This window comes from Lepus europaeus, chromosome 2 (genome assembly GCF_033115175.1).
Source record: "Lepus europaeus isolate LE1 chromosome 2, mLepTim1.pri, whole genome shotgun sequence".
NCBI lineage: Eukaryota > Metazoa > Chordata > Mammalia > Lagomorpha > Leporidae > Lepus > Lepus europaeus.
Genome location: NC_084828.1, coordinates 100,491,740 through 100,512,997, shown reverse-complemented (window position 1 = coordinate 100,512,997; position 21,258 = coordinate 100,491,740). Strand labels below are relative to the sequence as shown.

At 40.9% G+C, this 21,258-nt stretch overlaps 1 protein-coding gene across 1 annotated transcript in view; it reads right to left on the bottom strand.

Annotated features, from left to right (window-relative positions):
- The window catches only part of GNB4 (G protein subunit beta 4), an 82,209-nt gene that overhangs the window by 21,331 nt on the left and 39,620 nt on the right, over positions 1–21,258 (bottom strand). Inside the window, exons 2-8 of the mRNA XM_062211462.1 lie at positions 14,291–14,382; positions 11,748–11,786; positions 10,637–10,743; positions 8,478–8,541; positions 6,238–6,400; positions 4,200–4,266; positions 3,893–4,094 (exon numbers count right to left, since the gene is read on the bottom strand). Of these exons, the coding sequence (XP_062067446.1) occupies positions 3,893–4,094; positions 4,200–4,266; positions 6,238–6,400; positions 8,478–8,541; positions 10,637–10,743; positions 11,748–11,786; positions 14,291–14,347 (699 nt within the window). The 5' untranslated portion in view covers positions 14,348–14,382. The remainder of the gene's footprint in view (positions 1–3,892; positions 4,095–4,199; positions 4,267–6,237; positions 6,401–8,477; positions 8,542–10,636; positions 10,744–11,747; positions 11,787–14,290; positions 14,383–21,258) is intronic.

Below are 21,258 nucleotides of genomic sequence, written 5' to 3'. Positions count from 1 at the left end.
CCCTATGTGTAATAAGACATTACATGTGTAGTTATTCCTCTCAAAGGAAATTCTATGGCCAGACAGCATTACAGGTCAATAGAACAAAATTTTTAAAGAAATAATACCAATTCTACAAAAAATTCTTCCAGAAAACTAAAGGGGAAGGAGTATTTCTCAACTCTTCCTTTAAGTACAACATTCAAATGAACCAGAGCCAGACAAAACATTTCAAGAACATGAAAAATGGAACAATAACCTTTATGGATACAGATGTAAAACTTCTCAAATAATCTTAGCAAATCAAATCTACCAATACAAGAATAGTTCAAAAAGATCATGGAAAAATGGAATTAACAGATAAATTTATGGGGCCTGAATTGTGGTAAAGCAGGCTAAACTTTGGCTTTCAATGCTAGCATCCCATTATCAGAGAGCTGGTTTGAGTCCTGGCTGTTCTGCTTATGATCCAGCTCCCTGCTAATACACCTAGGAATGCAGAAGAAGATGGGCCCAGTACTTGAACCCCTGCATCCACCAGGGAGACTTGGATTGAGTTCCAGACTCTTGGTTTTGGCCAGGCCCAGCTTTGGCTATTGTGGCCATTTGGGAAGTGAACCAGCAGATAGAAAATCTTTTATCTGTCTCTCCCTCTCTCATTCTGCCTTACAAATAACAAATGAATAAACTCTAAAAACAGGGGGAGGTTTATTTTGGTGCAAAAAAAAAAACCTGAAATCCATGCATAGTTTTTCATAATATTCATTCTCCATGAACTTTAAAAAGATCCCTTTTATATAAAATAGATAATGAATTACTGCATGAAATTTGTTCCAGAAATGCAGGATTGGGTAAATAATTGAACATCAGTGATATATTTGTTAATTAGCGTGATTTAATAATTTCACAATGTATATATTATTATTTTTTTTTTTGACAGGCAGAGTTAGTGAGAGAGACAGAGAGAAAGGTCTTCCTTTTTTGCCGTTGGTTCACCCCTCAAATGGCCACTACAGCCGGCACGCTGTGCCGAAGCCGTGAGACAGGTGCTTCAGCCTGGTCTCCCATGCAGGTGCAGGGCCCAAGCACCTGGGCCATCCTCCACTGCACTCCCGGGCCACAGCAAAGAGCTGGACTGGAAAAGGAGTAACCGGGACAGAATCCAGCGCCCCAACCGGGACTAGAACCCAGTGTGCCAGCACCACAGGCAGAGGATTAGCCTAGTGAGCCGCGGCACTGGCCCATAATGTATATATTCTTATCAACTTAAATATCACATTATATACTCATAATAGAATTTTTGTTAATTATATCCAGAGCTTTGATCTATCATAGAAAGGGCTGAATTTGGTCCTAGTTGAATAAAATAATCACATTTTACAATTATTAATAATGTTTTCACTGCTTAGAGACACTGAGGCCCCACAAATAAATATCGAACCCAGTGAAAAATTTCACTTAATGAATGAACAGTGAGGTTTTATATGAGGCTCAACTGCAAATGAATCTATGATGGCTTGATTTTTAAGCCTTACATTCTCAACAGTGTGAGAAATTTCACTGTGCGGGGCTGGTGCTGTGGCGTAGCAGATAAAGCTGCCACCTGTGGTGCTGGCATCCCATATAGGCACTGGTTTGAGTCCCAGCTGCTCCACTTCCGATCCAGCTCTCTGCTGTGGCCTCGGAAAGCTGTTGAAGACGGCCCAAGTCCTTGTGCCTCTGTACCCACGTGGGAGACCCAGAAGATCCTGGCTCATACCTTCAGATCGGCTCAGCTCCAGCCATTGTGGCCATTTGGGGATTGAACTAAAGGATGGAAGACCTCTCTCTCTCTCTCTCTCTCTCTCTCTCTCTCTCTGCCTCTCTGTAACTCTGTCTTTCAAACAGATAAATAAATCTTAAAAAATAAAGAAATTTTAGGCCGGCGCCGTGGCTCAACAGGCTAATCCTCCGCCTTGCGGCGCCGGCACACCGGGTTCTAGTCCCGGTCGGGGCACTGATCCTGTCCCGGTTGCCCCTCTTCCAGGCCAGCTCTCTGCTGTGGCCAGGGAGTGCAGTGGAGGATGGCCCAAGTCCTTGGGTCCTGCACCCCATGGGAGACCAGGAGAAGCACCTGGCTCCTGCCATCGGAACAAGCGCGGTGCGCCGGCCGCAGCGCGCCAGCCGCGGCGGCCATTGGAGGGTGAACCAACGGCAAAAGGAAGACCTTTCTCTCTGACTCTCTCTCTCACTGTCCACTCTGCCTGTCAAAAAAAAAAAAAAAAAAAAAAAGAAATTTTACTGTGAAAGTAAAATTATTACTGAATATAATTTAAAAGTGCAAATTATCAGAAAGCTGATCATTCTATCTGAGAAAAAAGAAACAATAGGGCCGGTGCCGCGGCTCAATAGGCTAATCCTCTGCCTTGTGGCGCCGGCACACCAGGTTCTAGTCCCAGTCAGGGCGCCGGATTCTGTTCCGGTTGCCCCTCTTCCAGGCCAGCTCTCTGCTGTGGCCAGGGAGTGCAGTGGAGGATGGCCCAAGTGCTTGGGCCCTGCACCCCATGGGAGACCAGGATAAGCACCTGGCTCCTGGCTTCAGATCAGCGCGGTGCGCCGGCCACAGTGTGCCAGCCACGGCGGCCATTGGAGGGTGAACCAATGGCAAAGGAAGACTTTTCTCTCTGTCTCTCTCACTGTCCACTCTGTCAAAAAAAAAAAAAAAAAAAAAGAAAAAAAAAAAAAGAAACAATTATAATACTTTTACTTAAACCTTTTTATTTCAAAAAGAAGCCTAGTATTTATTACATTTTAATAAAGAAACTCCAAACATTCACTGATTTAAAAAAAAACCTAGAAAAATGAAATCAAACATCTATTCTTGATTTAAAAAAACTTAAGAATATAAAATCAGGCCAGCGCCATGGCTCAATAGGTTAATCCTCCGCCATTTGGGGAATGAAGCAACAGAAGGAAGACCTTTCTCTCTGTCTATAACTCTACCTGTGAAAAAGAAAAAGAAAAAGAAAAAGAAAAGGAAAAGGAAAAAGAAAAAAGAAAGAAAGAAAGGAAGGAAGGAAGGAAGGAAAGAAAGAAGGAAAGAAAGAAAAAGATTTATGTATTTATTTGAAAGTCACAGTTACACAGAGAAGGAGAGGCAGAGAGAGAGAGAGAGAGGTCTTTCATCCGATGGTTCACTCCCCAATTGGCCACAATGGCCGGAGCTGTGCCGATCCGAAGCCAGGAGCCTGGAGCTTCTCCTGGGTCTCCCACGCAGGTGCAGGGGCCCAAGGACTTGGGTCATCTTGTACTTCTTTCCCAGGCCATAGCAGAGAGCTAGATCAGAAGTGCAGCAGCCAGGACGCTAACCGGCGCCCACATGGGATGCCAACACTGCGGGCAGCGGCCTTACCCACTATGCCACAGCGCCAGCCCTGTTATCCCCTTTTAAAAACTGAGTAGCCCAAAGCTCACAAAGGCTACTAAGCAGCCTGAGTAGCCTCACATAGCTATTTTACTTGAGAATCAGGCTTTGATTCCAGGTTTGCTTAAGCTCAAAAGCCTTACTCTAGAGGCTACATTGCTGCCTTTTTCTCCCTTAATGTGTCCCATTGCATTGCTACCTCCTTTTACCATAGAGTTTAGAACCTTTTTCTCTTCTGAACACACTGGTGTGGACATCTATGATCTGCCTGTTTGCTCAAGATGATCTATCCTTCTAATGTGGGGAATAAAACTTACTGTCCAACTGAAAATGAAGACCTAGCTTATAATTAGTCAACACTTATAAAAAACCCCTTATCATTTGACAGTCAATGTTAAATTAGTATATAATAAGAATTTCCTTAAAGGCATTTTGTTGCTAAAACCATGCCATAGGCTTCAACAGTTTTAAAAGCAAAATAAAGCTTCTTTGGAAATGCTATTCACTTACGCTGACAGCATTAATATCTGAAACGTGTCCTGTGAAAGACTGCCTACACATCCCATCTCGAATATCCCATAATTTGGAAGAGGCATCGCAAGCACCAGACACAAAAGTCCTCATGTCAGGACTCAGGGAAAGGCTCATCACGTCTCCAGAGTGCCCAGTGAATGTGGTGGTCTGCTGAGCAGTTTCGATGTCCCACAATGCACTGTAATACAAAATAAATAAAAATACTTAATGACAATTATCTCTTCTTACCTTAGCTCCTACTAGTACCCTTAGCTCCCAAAACAGCGTTCTGGAATAAACTCACCAAGTTGTATCTCCTGAACTTGTAACAATTTGGCTGTCATCTAAAAAACGACAGCAGGACAAGTAGCCTACATGAGAGAGAACAGGAATATTTAGGTTAACAGTGATCAGATAACTCAATTACCATTGAAATAGTAATACATCTGTTTAAAAATACAATGTCAGGGGCCAGCGCTGTGGCACAATGGGTTAAAGCCCTGGCCTGAAATGCCAGCATCCCATATGGGTGCCGGTTCTAGTCCCGGCTGCTCCTCTTCCCATCAAGCTCTCTGCTATGGCCTGGGAAGCAGCAGAAGATGGCCCAAGTCCTTGGGACCCTGCACCCACATGGGAGACCCAGAAGAAGCTCCTGGCTTCGTACTGGCACAGCTCCAGCTACTGTGGCCATCTGGGTGGTGAACCAGAGGATGGAAGACCTCTATGTCTCTACCTCTCTCTGTAACTCTTTCAAATAAATAAAATAAGTCTTCTTAAAAAAAAAAAAAGTCAAAGCAACAAGTGTTTGTCAGTGTAGTCTAAATTTTGCTGTTAATTACTTTAAGCTTGATGTGTCTGCAAATGCATTTGATCAACAAACCATTTTTAGGCATTTAGTGTGTCAGTGACACTGTCCTGGGACGACCCCTGACAGCTAAGACAATTACATAAGCAAAAGAGATTCCTTCTCAGAAATCACTATGATCCACAGCAGACTGTGTAAAGACCTGGAGGAATACTAAAATTAACTGTGAGAAATTACAAGAACATCAGTGAAGGCTTTGTGAAAGATGTATCATTTAAATATTTAGCAATCATCAATGTATCAAAACATGGGAATGACAAGAGAATATCATCCAAGACATTTTGGAAAAGCATGGTTAAACTGTACTGCCAAAAATTCACATTGCTGGAAATCAGATGAGTGGCAATAAACTCCCCATTAACACCAGTAACCAAACACTATACTGTAGAAGTAGGGTGGACACACAGGCAAAGAAAGCCAAATGTCTCACGTAGTGAAAAACACCTCATTAGTATCTTAATAGAATGCTTTCAATTATATAACTGAGCACAGATGCCACAATCTCCTACTACATGGCAGCAGAAAATAAGGAAAATTATATTTGCCTCCTTTTTTTTATTTTTTATTTTTTATTTTTTTAATTTTTGACAGGCAGAGTGGACAGTGAGAGAGAGAGACAGAGAGAAAGGTCTTCCCTTGCCGTTGGTTCACCCTCCAATGGCCGCCGCGGTAGCGCACTGCGGCCGGCGCACCGCGCCGATCCGATGGCAGGAGCCAGGTGCTTCTCCTGGTCTCCCATGGGGTGCAGGGCCCAAGCACTTAGGCCATCCTCCACTGCACTCCCCGGCCACAGCAGAGAGCTGGCCTGGAAGAGGGGCAACCGATATTTGCCTCCTTTTTGTACATTACTTGGATTTTTTTTTGCAGTTCTACCATTTTTACATAAACAATATTGCTATTTTGAAAAGTGTTTAAAAAATTTATTAGAGACAGGCAGAGGAGGAGAAGGGAGGAAGGGAGTGGGGAGAAAGGAGGGAAGGAGGGAATGAGGGAAGGAGGAGAATGCTCCCATCCGCTGATTCACTCCCAAAGGCCCACCACAACCAGGATCGGGCTGGGCTGAAGCATGGAGCCAGGAACTCAAATCAGGTCTCTCACATGAGGAGCAAGAACCCAGTTACCTGAGCCATGATTTTCACTGCCTTCCAGGGTCTGCATTGGCAGAGAGCTGGAATCAGAAGCTGAAGCCGAGACTGAAACCCAGGTACTCCAATGTGGGATGTGGAAATCTTAACTGTTAGGCTAAATTCTCACTCCAACAACACAGCCATTTTTCAAAGAAAAGTAAAATTATGATCAACACATATATGATTATTAAAACCAACTGTTTTCCTGATTCATAGTAATTTCTACTCTCCCCCAGTTGACTACTCATCTTTTGACCAGTAGAGCCTAATTTCTCACTCATTGTCCTTGATCACTGCACTCTATAGAAGGAGTCAGTGTGCTAGGAGAGTTAAGACCTAACGAAGCTCACCTGTGTGGCCCGGCAATTCTCGGCTCACTCTCACGTTTCCCTCTCTGGTTTTCAAGTTATATATAGAGCAGATGTTGTCCAAGCCTCCACAAGCCACATAATTACCAGAGGGAGCGTAGGCACATGTCATCACCCAGGAGGACCTCAAAGGAATGGCGTGCATCTGCAGAACACACACAACGCACACATGCTTAGTATAAGGAAAGGAACAAACAGGCATTCATTTTCAAAATCTATTTACAATGAAGTAAATATTACTAACAAATACATCTAAGAAAAACAAGCCAAATAAAAACAACGAAATGGCTTGAGAAAATGAGCAATGAAAAAGCCAGCGCCGTGGCTTAACAGGCTAATCCTCCGCCTTGTGGCGCTGGCACACCGGGTTCTAGTCCCGGTTGGGGTGCCGGATTCTATCCCGGTTGCCCCTCTTCCAGGCCAGCTCTCTGCTATGGCCCGGGAAGGCAATGGAGGATGGCCCAAGTCCTTGGGCCCTGCACCTGCATGGGAGACCAGGAGAGGCACCTGGCTCCTGGCTTCGGATCAGCACGATGCGCTGGCCGCAGCAGCCATTGGGGGGTGAACCAACGGCAAAAAAGGAAGACCTTTCTCTCTGTCTCTCTCTTTCACTATCCACTCTGCCTGTCAAAAAAAAATGAGCAATGAAAAATAAAATAGTAATCACATAAAAATGCCCATTACTTTTTTCATATTATTAAACCTTTTGGAACTATGAAGTGCTCTTTTTAGAAATAATTCTTGGCCGGCGCAGTGGCTCAACAGGCTAATCCTCTGCCTAGCAGTGCCGGCACACCGGGTTCTAGTCCCTGTTGGGGCGCCGGATTCTGTCCCAGTTGCCCCTCTTCCAGGCCAGCTCTCTGCTGTGGCCCAGGAGTGCAGTGGAGGATGGCCCAAGTCCTTGGGCCCTGTACACACATGGGAGACCAGGAGAAGCACCTGGCGCCTGGCTTTGGATAGTGCAGTGCGCCGGCCACAGCGGCCATTGGAGGGTGAACCAATGGCAAAGGAAGACCTTTCTCTCTGTCTCTCTCTCTCACTGTCCACTCTGCCTGTCAAAAATAAAATAATAATAATAATTCTTTTAAGAGAAGCAAGGACATAAAGAAGTTTGAATGTCAATGTAGCCATTTGGAAAATTAAGTGGAAAGTGTTAAAGATTTTACTAAAATTCCGTGTTTTTGCAATAGTGCTCAAAAGAGGAATTTCCCCCAGCAAACCACTGAACAATAAACAGGGAGAGGATGAACAGGTTCCACAGGGGATTAAAACGGTTCTCTGTGAAGGGAGGACACTAATATCCTTCTACTAACAGGCACACACTCTAGGATCTCATGAAAATAATGACGACAGTTTTGCACTGATCTGGTCAGGACTGTCTGTAGGCTGGTTACCCCAACAGCCCTCAACTGCAGGTCAGATGGAAAACCGTAAGGTGTGCAGGAAGACCAAGGGTGAGCAGTCCATACGCCAAACAGTGCCCCTGTTGATCATTTGTGTGATCTCACTTAAATCAGTATTTTAGAAGTACAATTATTTTTGTTTCAGGAAAATATAGTTGAGACATATTTAATGCTAATTAATATTCTAAAAACTGTCATATTACCTAGCTTTAAAATCTCAGACTAAGAGACTGTTTATTTCACAAACAGTATTTTCAAATATTTAATAAAAACACTGGTATGTTTATACAGAGTATAAGGGTGTTTGACTTATGAAAGTATTCTTGAACCCTTTTCACTACACTCAACAACTTTAAATCAGGGATTCCTTCCAGTGGACATATTAAGAGTCTCCACAATCTTTGCCACCAAGACTGTTTGCCTCCAGTCCACCCCATGAGCAGTCCACAAACACAACTCAATGCTTGTAGTGAGCCAAAGAAAAGCTTCACATTAGCCATGACTAGAAATAAAAGTCTCAGGGACGTTGTATTATTAGGAAATAAGAGGTTTTTAAAAAACTTTTCATTTATATGTAAAAATGGTACTCTCTTCTGTTGTTCAAGTATGCTGTAAAATTCATGCAAAACACACTGCATGTTCCCATAGTTTGTCCTTGGAAATAAAAAAATACCACATATTAAGAGTAATACTAAAGAGAGGATGTAGGTGAAAATAAATAGAATAAATTTATCCCAGAAGGTAACTAAATTTGTAGTAATAAAAGAATTGGTGGACAGTAAATTAAGAGTATATAAAGGAATGATTAAGAAATTCTACCTTATTTGTTGTATAGCTATCCCAAATAATTAATTTTCCATCTTGGGAAGCACTGACCAGTAGCCTAGAGGAACAAACACAAAAATTATTTGATAAACAGAGGGAAAAAGTAGCTTAGTTATGCATATATAATTTTCTAATTTAAATATTGATACCATAGATGTTCTTCCAACTTAAAAAAATTAATACTATACACCCCAAATTTTGAACATAAATTAAAAAATAAAACTTGGCAACTGATCAAAACTGTTCCTGGTTATAATCTTTTTCATAGTGACATTTTAGTTATTAGTCAAGATTTTGGTAGATAATAGTGGACTAGTTTACTGATTTGGTTAAATTTAATAACACAGTAAGTACATACAGGCCTGACAATCGTAGTTCAATAAGTCAATAAACATAGACCTTAAAAGTACAACATAAGATACACTCATGCTCTGGAGACCTCTACCATCTGCTGCAGATAAGACATTTATGCATATTTGTAAGAAATCAACTAAGTGAAAACTCTCAGAAGACTGGTATAAAATAAAATATCATAGGAGAGTAAAAAAACAAGGATGTGTCTTGAAAAATGGAATTTTGAAAGCTAAAGATAGAGAAAAGTGTGTATTCCAGGAGGAGGGTAAGAATGATCTATGACAGGAGATAGAAAAATACAACAGAGTTTCAGGAGTTCCAAGTCTTCCACTTGTACAGAGCCCTGAGAAGGAAAACAAGCAGAGAAAAGCAGACTGGGTTTACACTCCAGAGAGCTCTGTTTACAGACTAAGGACTACAAACTCTTGATTATGTAATTTATTAGTCACCAATTTTGCTTTTATAGCTTTAGTTTTCACGCTGGAGCAAAATTCAAGATCCACAAGAATACACAAGTGAAAAAATTACCCTCCTCTGCCTATCCCCAGCCCCTATTCCTTTCCCTACAGGTGAATAACATCACCAGGTTCTTCTGTAGCACTCACTGTTAAGTTTTTACCCAAGGTGACAGTGGCATAAGGGATGGAACTAAACATTCTTTAAAGATCTGTTGGCATCATCAGCATACGAGTTGAGAAGGACATAAAGTAATGAGCTGGCAATCAGAATGGGGGGAAGACAAGCTGAGAAGGTCCTAGGTCACACTTTTGTTTTTCTATGAAGATTAATAATTTTGAGAAAAATTTTAGGAAAGCAAGAACCACTGTTTCAAGTGATTCTACTTGAGTTAAAATTGCTATATCAACAGGCAAATTATTTTTATCTTAAAATTCTTTAAGAAAAAGATGAAATACTTCTCCTAGCTTTATAAGAGTTAATTTTAAAAAATGCATTCTCCTCTTAAGAGAAGCACATTCTGCATTCTGTACTCAAGTATCCTGTTTACATCTGAGGCTTCCACTACTTTACAATTTTGGTGTCTCCTGGAGAACAGACTCAATGTACAATTCTTACTAAAAAACAGTTTCTTGATTTGGACATTTCCCAATAAGATTAACCAACTCAAAGGAACAAGCAAAACACTGTGCAGCAGGCAGACCTGCTATTTCTAGACACTCTGTAAACATCACAGGCTGCACTGGAACCCCAAGAACACAGTAAATTGTGGTGCCCAAATCATCAAACTCCAAGCCAGGTGGCACCATGTCTGCACATGTACACTTGCAGACATTAGTACCTGCACATTTGAGCAGGTGCAATTATGGCTGTGGCTGCGGAAGTAAAAAGACATATTCAATGAAAATATCCTTGTTTCACATAATTCCATCCTTTTTGAATTTAAATAATAAATAACTGTAGCAACATCTAGTAACTTACACATAGAAAGTATTCAATCAGTATTTGGCTATTAACTAAATTTCAGGGTTAATAATAAAACTACTTTTGGTATAATAAAAAAAAAAAAAAACAGAATATACTACCCCAATGCAAAGAAAAGAATCTTCTTCTAAGAGTTTCTCCAGATCATTTGATAAGGATATTGAGAGATGAATTTATTTTCTATATTAAAGATTTTTAAATTTCTAAAGTGCTAATGAATACTCTTAGTGAAAACAAAATGGTCATATTGGATGCATTTTCTGAAAACACTACATATAGGTTGTTTTTAAATAAAAAATATAATTATACTCCTTAACAAAAATAATTCTGCTGGCAGTTTGAGAATGACAGGGACAAACCTTGAGTCATATCCCCAGTGCATTGCATAGATCTTAGCGAGGTGGCCCCTCAGTGTACGTCTTGTTCGCATTTGTACTCGGCCCACGGAGTCCATGTTGGATGTGATCTTTAGAAAGTGACAAAAGTTATTCTTTACCTTAGACACAGCTCAGAAGATAAACTGGAAACAATCAGTAGATTAAAAAAAATCCTTAATGAAAAACCAGCCATTAATAAAAATCTAGTACTGTGTGATATTCATAATTTTTCTATAAGAAAGATAGTTTTATAGTTGTACAGTGCATAAAATAGTCCATGTTGGATGTGATCTTTAGAAAGTGACAAAAGTTATTCTTTACCTTAGACACAGTTCAGAAGATAAACTGGAAACAATCAGTAGATTAAAAAAAATCCTTAATGAAAAACCAGCCATTAATAAAAATCTAGTACTGTGTGATATTCATAATTTTTCTATAAGAAAGATAGTTTTATAGTTGTACAGTGCATAAAATACTTCTTTAAAGTAATTAATATTAATTAAACTAATGAAATTTTACTAAGACCTTCTAAAAGAAAAAAATTTTTGAAAATCAATCAAGGTCTACGAAAAAAGATTCAGAAACTAAAAAAACTAAAAAAACTAAAAAAGCGTAAGAGTGAATGGGGGATGGATTCCTGGCTCCTGTCTCAGGTAGGCAGACCATGGGAAGCATGGTAATAGCTCAGGTAGTCAAGTTCCTGTCAGCCACATGGGAGACCTACATTGCTTTTCTGACTCCTGACTTCAGCCACAGCCCCTCCCCAGTCATGGCAGGAATTTAGGGAGTGACCCAGCAGATGGGAGCTCCTGCTCTCTCTCTCTAATAAATAAAAATACTTAAAACATTTTTAAAGGAATCATCAAGTATATGAATCTATATGTTTCATAGCATTTATCTCTTCCACATATATTTTAATGGTATGTTTTTTAAAAGTATGTGCTCTGTGAAGTATTTGACAAATTACAAAATGTTTTCATGTAGGTTCATTTATTAAATAAGCACTAATTAAAATAATCTGAATGTCACTTATCTCAGTGGCAAGTTGTTTCATGTGAATTACTAAAATGAATTAAGGAAAAAAATATTTTACCTGAATAAGTGTTGCATCATTACATGCTTTCCTAGCATCCTAAAGTAGAGAAAGACAGTTACAACACATTTAGATTTGGAACCTGCAGATATGATTAAAATATTTTCATTTAAAATGTAGACTTACAAATAAACATTTTACCATGCCATATAATCATTAAAATTTTATTGAAATAAAATTCCCATAACATAAAATTGACCATCGTAGGGCATATAACTCAGTGATTTTTAATATATTTATAATGGTGTACAATCAGCACCTTTATCTAATTTCAGAACATTCCCATCACCTTGAGAAATAAGCCATACACACCCCAAATTCTTCTTTCCTCTGCCTCCCACTGGCCCCATGCCCCAGCCTAGCAATCACTGATTCATGTTCTTTTCTGGGATTTGCACTTCATAAAAATGGAGTCACACAATGTGAGGTCTTTTAGGACCGCTTCTTTCACTATGCATGATCTTTCAAGGTCCAGTCCTGTTCCAGCATGTATCAGTGCCTCTTCATTCCCTTCTTATGACAAAATAATATTCCATTTTATGATACAGCATATCCTGTCTATCTATTCATCAAAACTGATGGACCTTTGAGTTAATCCATTGTTTGGCTATTATGAACATTTACACACAGTTTTGTGTATCTCTGTTTTCAATTCTTTTGGGTATCCTGGGTACTTCAAAAGGTTGTAGGAAAATGGAATTAAAAGTTAAAATCCACACATTGGTTTTTCACAAAAGCTTCCAGGAACTTCTGAAAGCTCCCTCACATGCACAGGAGCAGAACTAGGGGGTTGCATGGTAGCGCTGATCTGTCTGTTGCTCCATAGCAGCACCATTTTTCAGGGATATCAGCAAGATAGCAGGGTTCCAGCTCCTTTGCATCCTCACCAATACTCGTAATTGTCCTCTTGAATTATTATGAAAGCCATCACAGAGGAAGTAACACTTCATTACAGTTTCAACTTGTATGTATTTCCTTAATGATTAAATTGGGTACCTTTTCATGAGTCTGATGGTCATATACAAGCATTTCAAAAAACTTTACATGTAAATTATATGCGAATTATGTTTTTCCACAAACTTTCTAAGTACCCTCATAAATGTATCTTCTTTGGAGAAATGTCTACTCAAAGCCTATGACAACATTTAAGTTAAAATTGAGTTGTCTTTATTGTTCAATTGTAGGAGTTCCTTATATATTCTGGATTCTAGGTCCTTATTAGAAGTGTGATTTGCAAATATTTTCTCTTGTCCTGTGGGCTGTCTCTTCATTTTGTTAGTTTTAAATGTTTTAAATGATGGTGAAGTCCAATTTACTGATTTTTTTTTCTTTTATTGCTTGTACTTCTGGTCATATTTAACTTTTACCTAAGTCAAGGTCATGAAGATTTTCACCCATACTTGCTCCTGAGAATTTTACAGTTTAAAATGTAACATTTAGAACTTATTCCTATCTAAATCATTGACTTCCTTAAAATCTTGGCAACAGGTCTGGTTATGACTTCACTCTGCTCAGAACCAACAATTTCCTGGTGAGTATTCTTCATCCATGTGTTGTTTTTACTGTCTCCCCTTCACCTTTTTTTAACTGTAGTCTCTCTGCAAAGATTTTATTCTGCACTTAAACAAGTTCTTCTGAAAGAGCTCTTGTAAAAGGGTCACACTGGAAAGGGTCACAGCAGTCTTGAAAGTTATCAGAGATTCTCCCTGCTTTGTGCTAAGGTTCTTCATGTGTGTGTGTAAGTGTTTTTAGCTTTTACTTTTCCCTGCACAAAGAAGTAGACGGCTTCCAGGCTACCCACAATCCAGCCTCTTTCCTGCACCCTGCTCACCAAGAGGCTGCCTACAAGATGGCAAGTCTGTATCCTTCCACTCTTAGCACCGCCTTCTTCAGTGCCAACAGAGCCCAAGGAAGCATCTGTTCTGTGGTTCCAAAGAAGCGCTGGTTGGGCTTGGCCCTTCCGCAGAGCTCCCTACTTTGCAGCTGCAGGCACCTTCCCGCAGGCTGTTACATCAGTGTATTTGGCAGCTCTTCCCCACCCTGTTACGGTGTGAAGTTCTAAGTGACTTAATTTTGCTGCAGCTGGGGCTAGTATTTGTTTCCTATCCTCTTTACTATTTTGAGTTGATTTCCAAGGGTAAAACATGTCAGACACATCTTGATTTTGCCACTAATTTTAATGTTTCTGTAATTGAGCATTTTAGAGATTTGTACTTTCCTAGTATATAACAATAGAACATCTGCCTCGTTGTATTGCTCCCAAAATCTATGATTCTAGGGGAGTGAGTAGGGAAAGGATTGTTTGTATTTCAGCTGCGACTACAGATACTCCTAACTTTTCAGGAACACGGGAGCCAATCATCCATACAGGAATTCATTATGACTGATTTTTGGAGAGTTACTTAAAGCATAATAAAGACAAATGGACCTTTTCTGGCCTTAAAATTATTTATTATATGTACACTGATAAACTAAAAAGCAAATGTTGTACATTGCTGATAATAAATACAAGTGTAAACATTTCAAGATGAAAAAGTTCTTACCTGGATCTGATTCCGTAGCTGTTCTGCTTCCTGCCTCAACTGTTCCAGTTCACTCATCCTTGAATCTGTTACTTCACCACTAACAAGTGAAACTGAGTGAGAGAGAGAGGGAGACAGGGGGAGAGATTTTGATTCAGTTTTCCATTTACATCTTAATCTACTTTTTTTTTTTGACAGAGTGGATAGTGAGAGAGAGAGACAGAGAGAAAGGTCTTCCTTTTTGCTGTTGGTTCACCCTCCAATGGCTGCCATGGCCGGCACGCTGCGGCCGGCGCACCACGCTGATCCAAAGCCAGGAGCCAGGTGCTTCTCCTGATCTCCCATGGGGTGCAGGGCCCAAGAACTTGGGCCATCCTCCACTGCACTCCTGGGCCATAGCAGAGAGCTGGCCTGGAAGAGGGGCAACCAGGACAGAATCCGGCGCCCCGACCGGGACTAGAACCCGGTGTGCCGGCACCGCAAGGTGGAGGATTAGCCTATTGAGCCACGGCGCCCGCTTAATCTGCTTTTAAAAATACTGAAATACTACTTCTTTTTGAGTCCTTCTGAAAATCAAAATGAGATACCCAATTATGACTGGAAGTTCAAGTTGTTTAGTAAATGAAGATCTGGATTATTCACTGAAGGGTTTGGGTTTTTTTATTTGTTTTGTTTTCTTTTATTTGAAAGGCCGATTTACAGAGAGACAAAGAGAAATCTTCCATATGCTGGTTCACTCCCTAATGGCCACAACAGACAGGCCTAGGCAAGACAGAAACCAGGAGCCAGGAACTTCTTCAGGGTCTCCCACATGGGTACAGGGGTCCAAGCGCTTCAGCCATCTTCCACTGTTTTCCCAGGCCATTAGTAGGGAGCTGGATCAGAAGTGGAGTAGCCAGGACTTGAATCGGTGCCCATAGGGATGTCTGCGTCACAGGTGACAGCTTTACCCACTACACCACAGTGTTGGCCTCTAGGTGTCACCCTTAATTTCTATTTCTTTCATACCTTCCCCATCTAATCTACTGGCAAATCATGTCAATTATTCCTTAAAAGTGATTTAATGATTTGGCCGGCGCCGTGGCTTAACAGGCTAATCCTCCGCCTTGCGGCGCCGGCACACCGGGTTCTAGTCCCAGTTGGGGCGCCGGATTCTGTCCCGGTTGCCCCTCTTCCAGGCCAGCTCTCTGCTATGGCCCGGGAAGGCAGTGGAGGATGGCCCAAGTGCTTGGGCCCTGCACCCGCATGGGAGGCCAGGAGAAGCACCTGGCTCCTGGCTTCGGATCAGCGAGATGCGCCGGCCGCAGCGGCCATTGGAGGGTGAACCAATGGCAAAAAGGAAGACCTTTCTCTCTGTCTCTCTCTCTCACTATCCACTCTGCCTGTCAAAAAAAAAAAAAAAAGTGATTTAATGATTTAAGATCTAATTTTGATTAACTCCACTTCTACTACCTCAGTCCAAGCCAACATCATCTCTCACATGATGATGTGAGAGATGCCTCTGACCACTCTCAAGTCTAGCCTAACTACAGGAACTAGTGAGCCCTTTAAAGGTACATCTCTTCTGCTCCAAGTACTCCAATAAACTGAACTCTTTATCTTGACCTGTAGATACAATCTCTACCTCTCATAAACACACATGCACACACACACAGGTGGACCGTGGGGAGAGAGTCCCTTCATGCTTCTGACCTCATTTCCCTCCGGTGCTCACCTTGCCCCACCAGCCACTTGAAAGCTTTCTTGAAGTTCCTTGAATACACTGAACAGGCTCCAGCCCTGTGTCTTCAACACTTGACCTTCCCTCTGCCTGGACCATCATCACTTGCTCCCTTACATCTGCTCAGCTGTTCCCTTCTCAGAGAGCCCATCACTGCCAACACAAATGCACCCAACCATTCTCTTCTTCTTGGCCCCTAACCCTGTCTCATTTTTCACAATAAGACCCAATACCCAAAAAAGTCTGTATTGACTTTTTTGTGATCTATTTTCTCTTGGTAAAATCTAAGCTCCTTGAGGCAGAGTCTTTGTTTGCTTTATCCTTTGCTATATTCCTAGCATCCAAGATACTTTGGTCTCCAGTAAATAAACCTGAAATAGCTTGAAAAATAAAAGAAAATTCATTCCAAGGCTAGGATAAAACAGAGCCAAAAGCATAAGAGTGCTACCTCTGGGAGAGACCAGGAATGAGAAGCGACAGGACTCTCTAGCTAGCTCTTCCATATCTTTCTCTCTTCAAATCTGCTGTTTTTCCTTTCTAAGGAATGACTTTCTCTGCTTCTTCAAGCATCTGAACCAAATTTATGTTTCCTTGGATCAATGATGTATCCCAAAATGACCATTCCAAGTCCAACTCAAAAGAGAATCTGATTTCCCATAGAAAGAATTTGTTTCTGGCACCTATCTTCCACTCATATCAACTACAGTACAAAAAAATCTACTTACTCTTTCAGAACTAAGTTTAAACTTATTTTGTCAAATTAAAAAATAAATCTGTTGGGATTGACTGGAATGGCACCTAAGTATAAAGCAGTCTGAGAAGAACTGAAATCATTCTAACATTCCACTTCTAGTTTAATATTATGGCCTCTCTACAAATTGAAAATTTCTATCTTCCTATCTTTCTATTTTTTCATTCTGCCAAACTGACAATAAGCAGCATGCAGAATCTCTGGAGTCGCAACCCTATTGCCCTTGCTGAACCATACCTGGGATATCTTAGTTCCCCAGATCCTACAGACCCCGATTGGTTCTGATGCTTATTTTCCAGGTCAAAAAAAAAAAAAAATCCTGAGCAAGCAGGACTAGTTTAAAGTCTCTCCTGCTGAGTTGCCAATATACTAGAAAGGAGTATCAAAGGGGCTGACAGGGTCTCAGAACTTCAAAGCACATTCAAAACCATCTGTCACCCCACCTACCTCTGTCCCACCCCAAAACCACATCCATATATAGGTGACCCTCTAAAACAGGAGCTATCTGCTGCAAGTTACTTGAGACAGACAATGATCTGCAACAAATGAATGAAACTTTCCAGGCTGAGTGCCCCACAGAATGGAGCTTCCACGAATAGAAACCCCAAACAGAAAAAGCAGTTCCCTCGCCACTCCACCTGGTGGACGGGGGACTATTGAGAGAAACAATTTGCCAGGGAGCCTGAGCATTACTGCACATTCCTGCTGAGCACAACAATAATTCAAGGCCTTAGTCCCTTTCACTTGGCTCATCTCTCAAGGTTATATTTTTGACAAGTAACATTGAGGAATGAGACAATGTCTCCTCAAAAGACAAAGAGCAGGTTTCCTTCTGCTTACTACATTACCCAAACTCAGTATTTCCGGGCTGTGATGTAAACCCAATACTTGTACAGTATTCATCTATTCCCACCTGTGTCACCCCTGTGGCAACTGAGGAGCTGGAAGAATCAACACAAACCAGCAAGTGCCATGCTACTTGCTGTGTTCTAAGTCATAAAATCTTTTGTAAGGTGGGCATTGTGGTACAGTAGATTAAGCCACTGCTTGGGACACCCACATCCCATATCTGAATGCCTGATTCAAGTCCAAGCTACTTCACACTTCCAATCTGGCTTCCTGCAAATGAGCCTGGGAGGCAGGCCCAAGTACTTGGGGATCTTCCCACCCATATGGGAGACTGAGATGGAACTCCTGGGTCATAGCTTGGCCTAGTTGGTTGTGGGCATTTGGGGAGTGAACCAGCAGATGGAAGATCAATCTCTCTGCCTTTGAAATAAACAAACAAATCTTTTTAAAAAGTCCTTTGTCTCTGACCAAGGAGTCTCATGTCTTCTACCAGCATGTGTGAAACAGTAATAGGTTAATTTATTAGCCTGTAAGTAGGTAAAAGTTCCAGACCTTTTGCAGTTCTTGATGGGAATAAGGTTCATAAGAAAAAATGTGTGGGTTCCAACAGGAAAAAGAATCTATTTGTGGCAGGTTCCTTCCTATCTGGATTAGATTCCCAGTCTAGCACTTCACCAAGAATTTTCCTGGTACCCTAGTCTCCCATCCTTCTATCTTGTATGCTCAACAGACAAAACCACAGCTTCAGATGAACCAAATACCTACTTTCTTTCAGCCAGCACTGAAGTGGCCAAATGTTGACTGAGAAGTCAAACAATGGTGCATATTAGTTTTATTACACATGCACATCACCAATCTCATCCGGGCCCTCAAAACCAGCTGGCAATTTTAATGCAGTGTTTTTTGTTTTTTGTTTTTTGTTTTTTGTTTTTTTTTTACTCATCAATTTCACTCTTAGTATCAACTATTTCAATTCCTTTGCACTCTCTGCAAACTTTAACCTTCTCATGACCCCACTTGTGGTACACCTTGCCATTCACATCTTTGAGAAAGTAGAAGCCATCAGACATGAATTCTTCCCTTTTCCCAAACAGACATACAAAGCTGCACATACATGGACATGACCAACTCATGTTCTCCTCCTTCCCTTTTATTACAATAGAAGAGCTGACTTTTCTGATACTTGGGTCAATTCCTGCACTGGTTATTTAAACTCACAATCCTACTCCTCTAGCATATTCAATCTCTCCCCTTTTTATTTCTCCTTTGTTTTAGTCTTTTTTACTAGGAACATTTTCTAGTACAAAGATAGAGAAATCTGTATAATAAGCACCTGTATTACTCATCATGTATATAAAATGTTTACAGTTTTTGCCATATTTGCTTCATCTATGTTTGATTTTTGGTAAAGTACTTTAAAGTTAATTACAGATATCAAGACGTTTTACCACTAAACGCTCCAATATACAAGTGTACTTCAAATGTTTCATAGAAAATAAATTAGGGGTCAGTGTTGTAGCATACTGGGTTAAGCTGCCACCTGCAATGCCAACAGTCTAAATGAGCACCACGGGTTCAAGTCCAGGTTGCCCTATTTCTGATCCAGCTCCCAGCTAATGTGCTTGGGAAAGCAGCAGAAGATGGCCCAAGTGCCTGGACCCCTGCCATCCACGTGGAGACATATGAAGCTCCTGGCTCCTGGCTCCAGCTTGGCCCAGCCTCAACTGTTGCAGCCATTTGGGGAGCAAACCAACAGAATCTCACTCTTGCTCTCTCAGGCTCACTCTGTAACTCTGCCTTTCAAATAAATAAATATTTTAAAAAGTGAATTAAAAGGTAAATTTATTTTGGTACGCAGAGTTTTGAAACCCATGCATTGTTTCTTCATAATACACATTTTCCATGAACTTTTTGAATATTTTCTCATACACCTCTAAAAATACCAGGACATTTTTCTACCAAACCACAATTCCACAGTCACAGATGCTGAAACTAACAGTAAGCATTTATTACCCAGTTCATTTTCAAACTTCCCCCACTGTTCCACCAGTGTTTTTTTTTTTTTAACATCTGATATGTTCAAATCAGGATATAATTAAGGACTACATAATACATGTGGTCATGTCTGACCACTGCTAAGTCTCTCCATCTTTTTTCCTTATTAATTAATGGAGAGACTAGGCTACCTGTCTTGCAGAACATCCCTCATTCTCTTTCCTTCCTCCTGGTACTGTCCAACCTGATTCTCCATCCTCTGTGCAGCCTATAAACTGGAAAGACCTCAGATCCATAGACTAGATTATACCCAGGACCCTTGTACTCATATTTGGCAAGAATCCTTAATACTATAGTATACCACTATGAATTTTACATTTGAGCCCTTTTTACTGAAGCTAACATGGGTCAATCCCTCCATCTCGCCCACCAAAAAAATCTGTGAGGAGCCTTCCCATAGTGGTTAAACATGCCCAAGTCTCCCCCTTAAGAAAAATATAAAGAAAAGTCTTTGACTCGACATTTCACCATCATTATGGTCCTTTTTCTTCCTTTATTAATTAAAAGTCTCTAAAGAGAGTTGCCTGCACATGGCCCCATTTCCTCATGTAAGTTCTGAATTCCCAAACCTCATTCTTGGCCAGCAGACTCCTGCAGGCATGAGAGAATGGGAGCGAGCAGTCACAGGGCAAGGGGCCAGCTGAGACGTGCTCTTAAGCCACAAAGTCTGAACCCTTGGGATGCCTGCACCAGATAAATGCCAGCTTTCTTTGGATGTCTGAACAGAAATGTCAAGCTGCCTTTCCTTCATGCTTCTAAAAAGAGGAACTAACCCTTCACTCTTAAAAAAAATCAGATTTGTCACTTAAAGAACATTTTGAATACACAGAGTTCCTAAATTGATCTTTCCTTCCCATTCAACAATGTTTGAATTCCTGAAAATACCAATAAAGCATGAATTTAGCATAGACTAATTATAAATGACTCCCAGGCAAGCCAGAAGTCCACCTAGGGCAAAATGGGATGACGAGATGCCCCTGGTGAAATCTAATATGACTGTCTTCCTAAATAAATCATATTTTGAAGGTGAGGATTCAAAGTGGGTCAACTATGTATGGACACTATGTATACAAGAGAGCTTCAAAGAGTTAGTGGAAGGGCTGGAACTGTGGTGTAGTGGATTAAGGTGTCATCTGCAGTGCTGGCAACCCATATGGCCACTGGTTTGAGTCCTGGCTGCTTCACTTCCAATCCAGCTCCCTGCTAATGTGCCTGAGGAAGCAGTGGAAGATGGCCCAAGTGCTTGGGTCTCTGCACCTACTTTGGAGAACCTTGGCGCAGCCCTGGTCATTGTGGCCATTTGTGGAGTGAACCACCAGATGGAAGACTTCTCTCTCTGCCTCTGCCTTTCCCTCTCTGTAACTCCACCTTTCAAATAAATAAATCAATCTTTTAATAAAAAGTTAGTGGAACAAACAAGACAACAAGATACATTTATTTTGGTGTAAAAAAAGAAACACCTTGAAATAGTATATATAAGAAGTCTTCAAAAATGTTAGTGTAAAAATGAATGTTATGAAAAAATGATGTATGGATTTCAATTGTGTTGTACCAGGTACAGTTAAGTAGCTCCCTCTAACTCTCCACCTCAGGCAGGGTCAAATTCAGAGACAC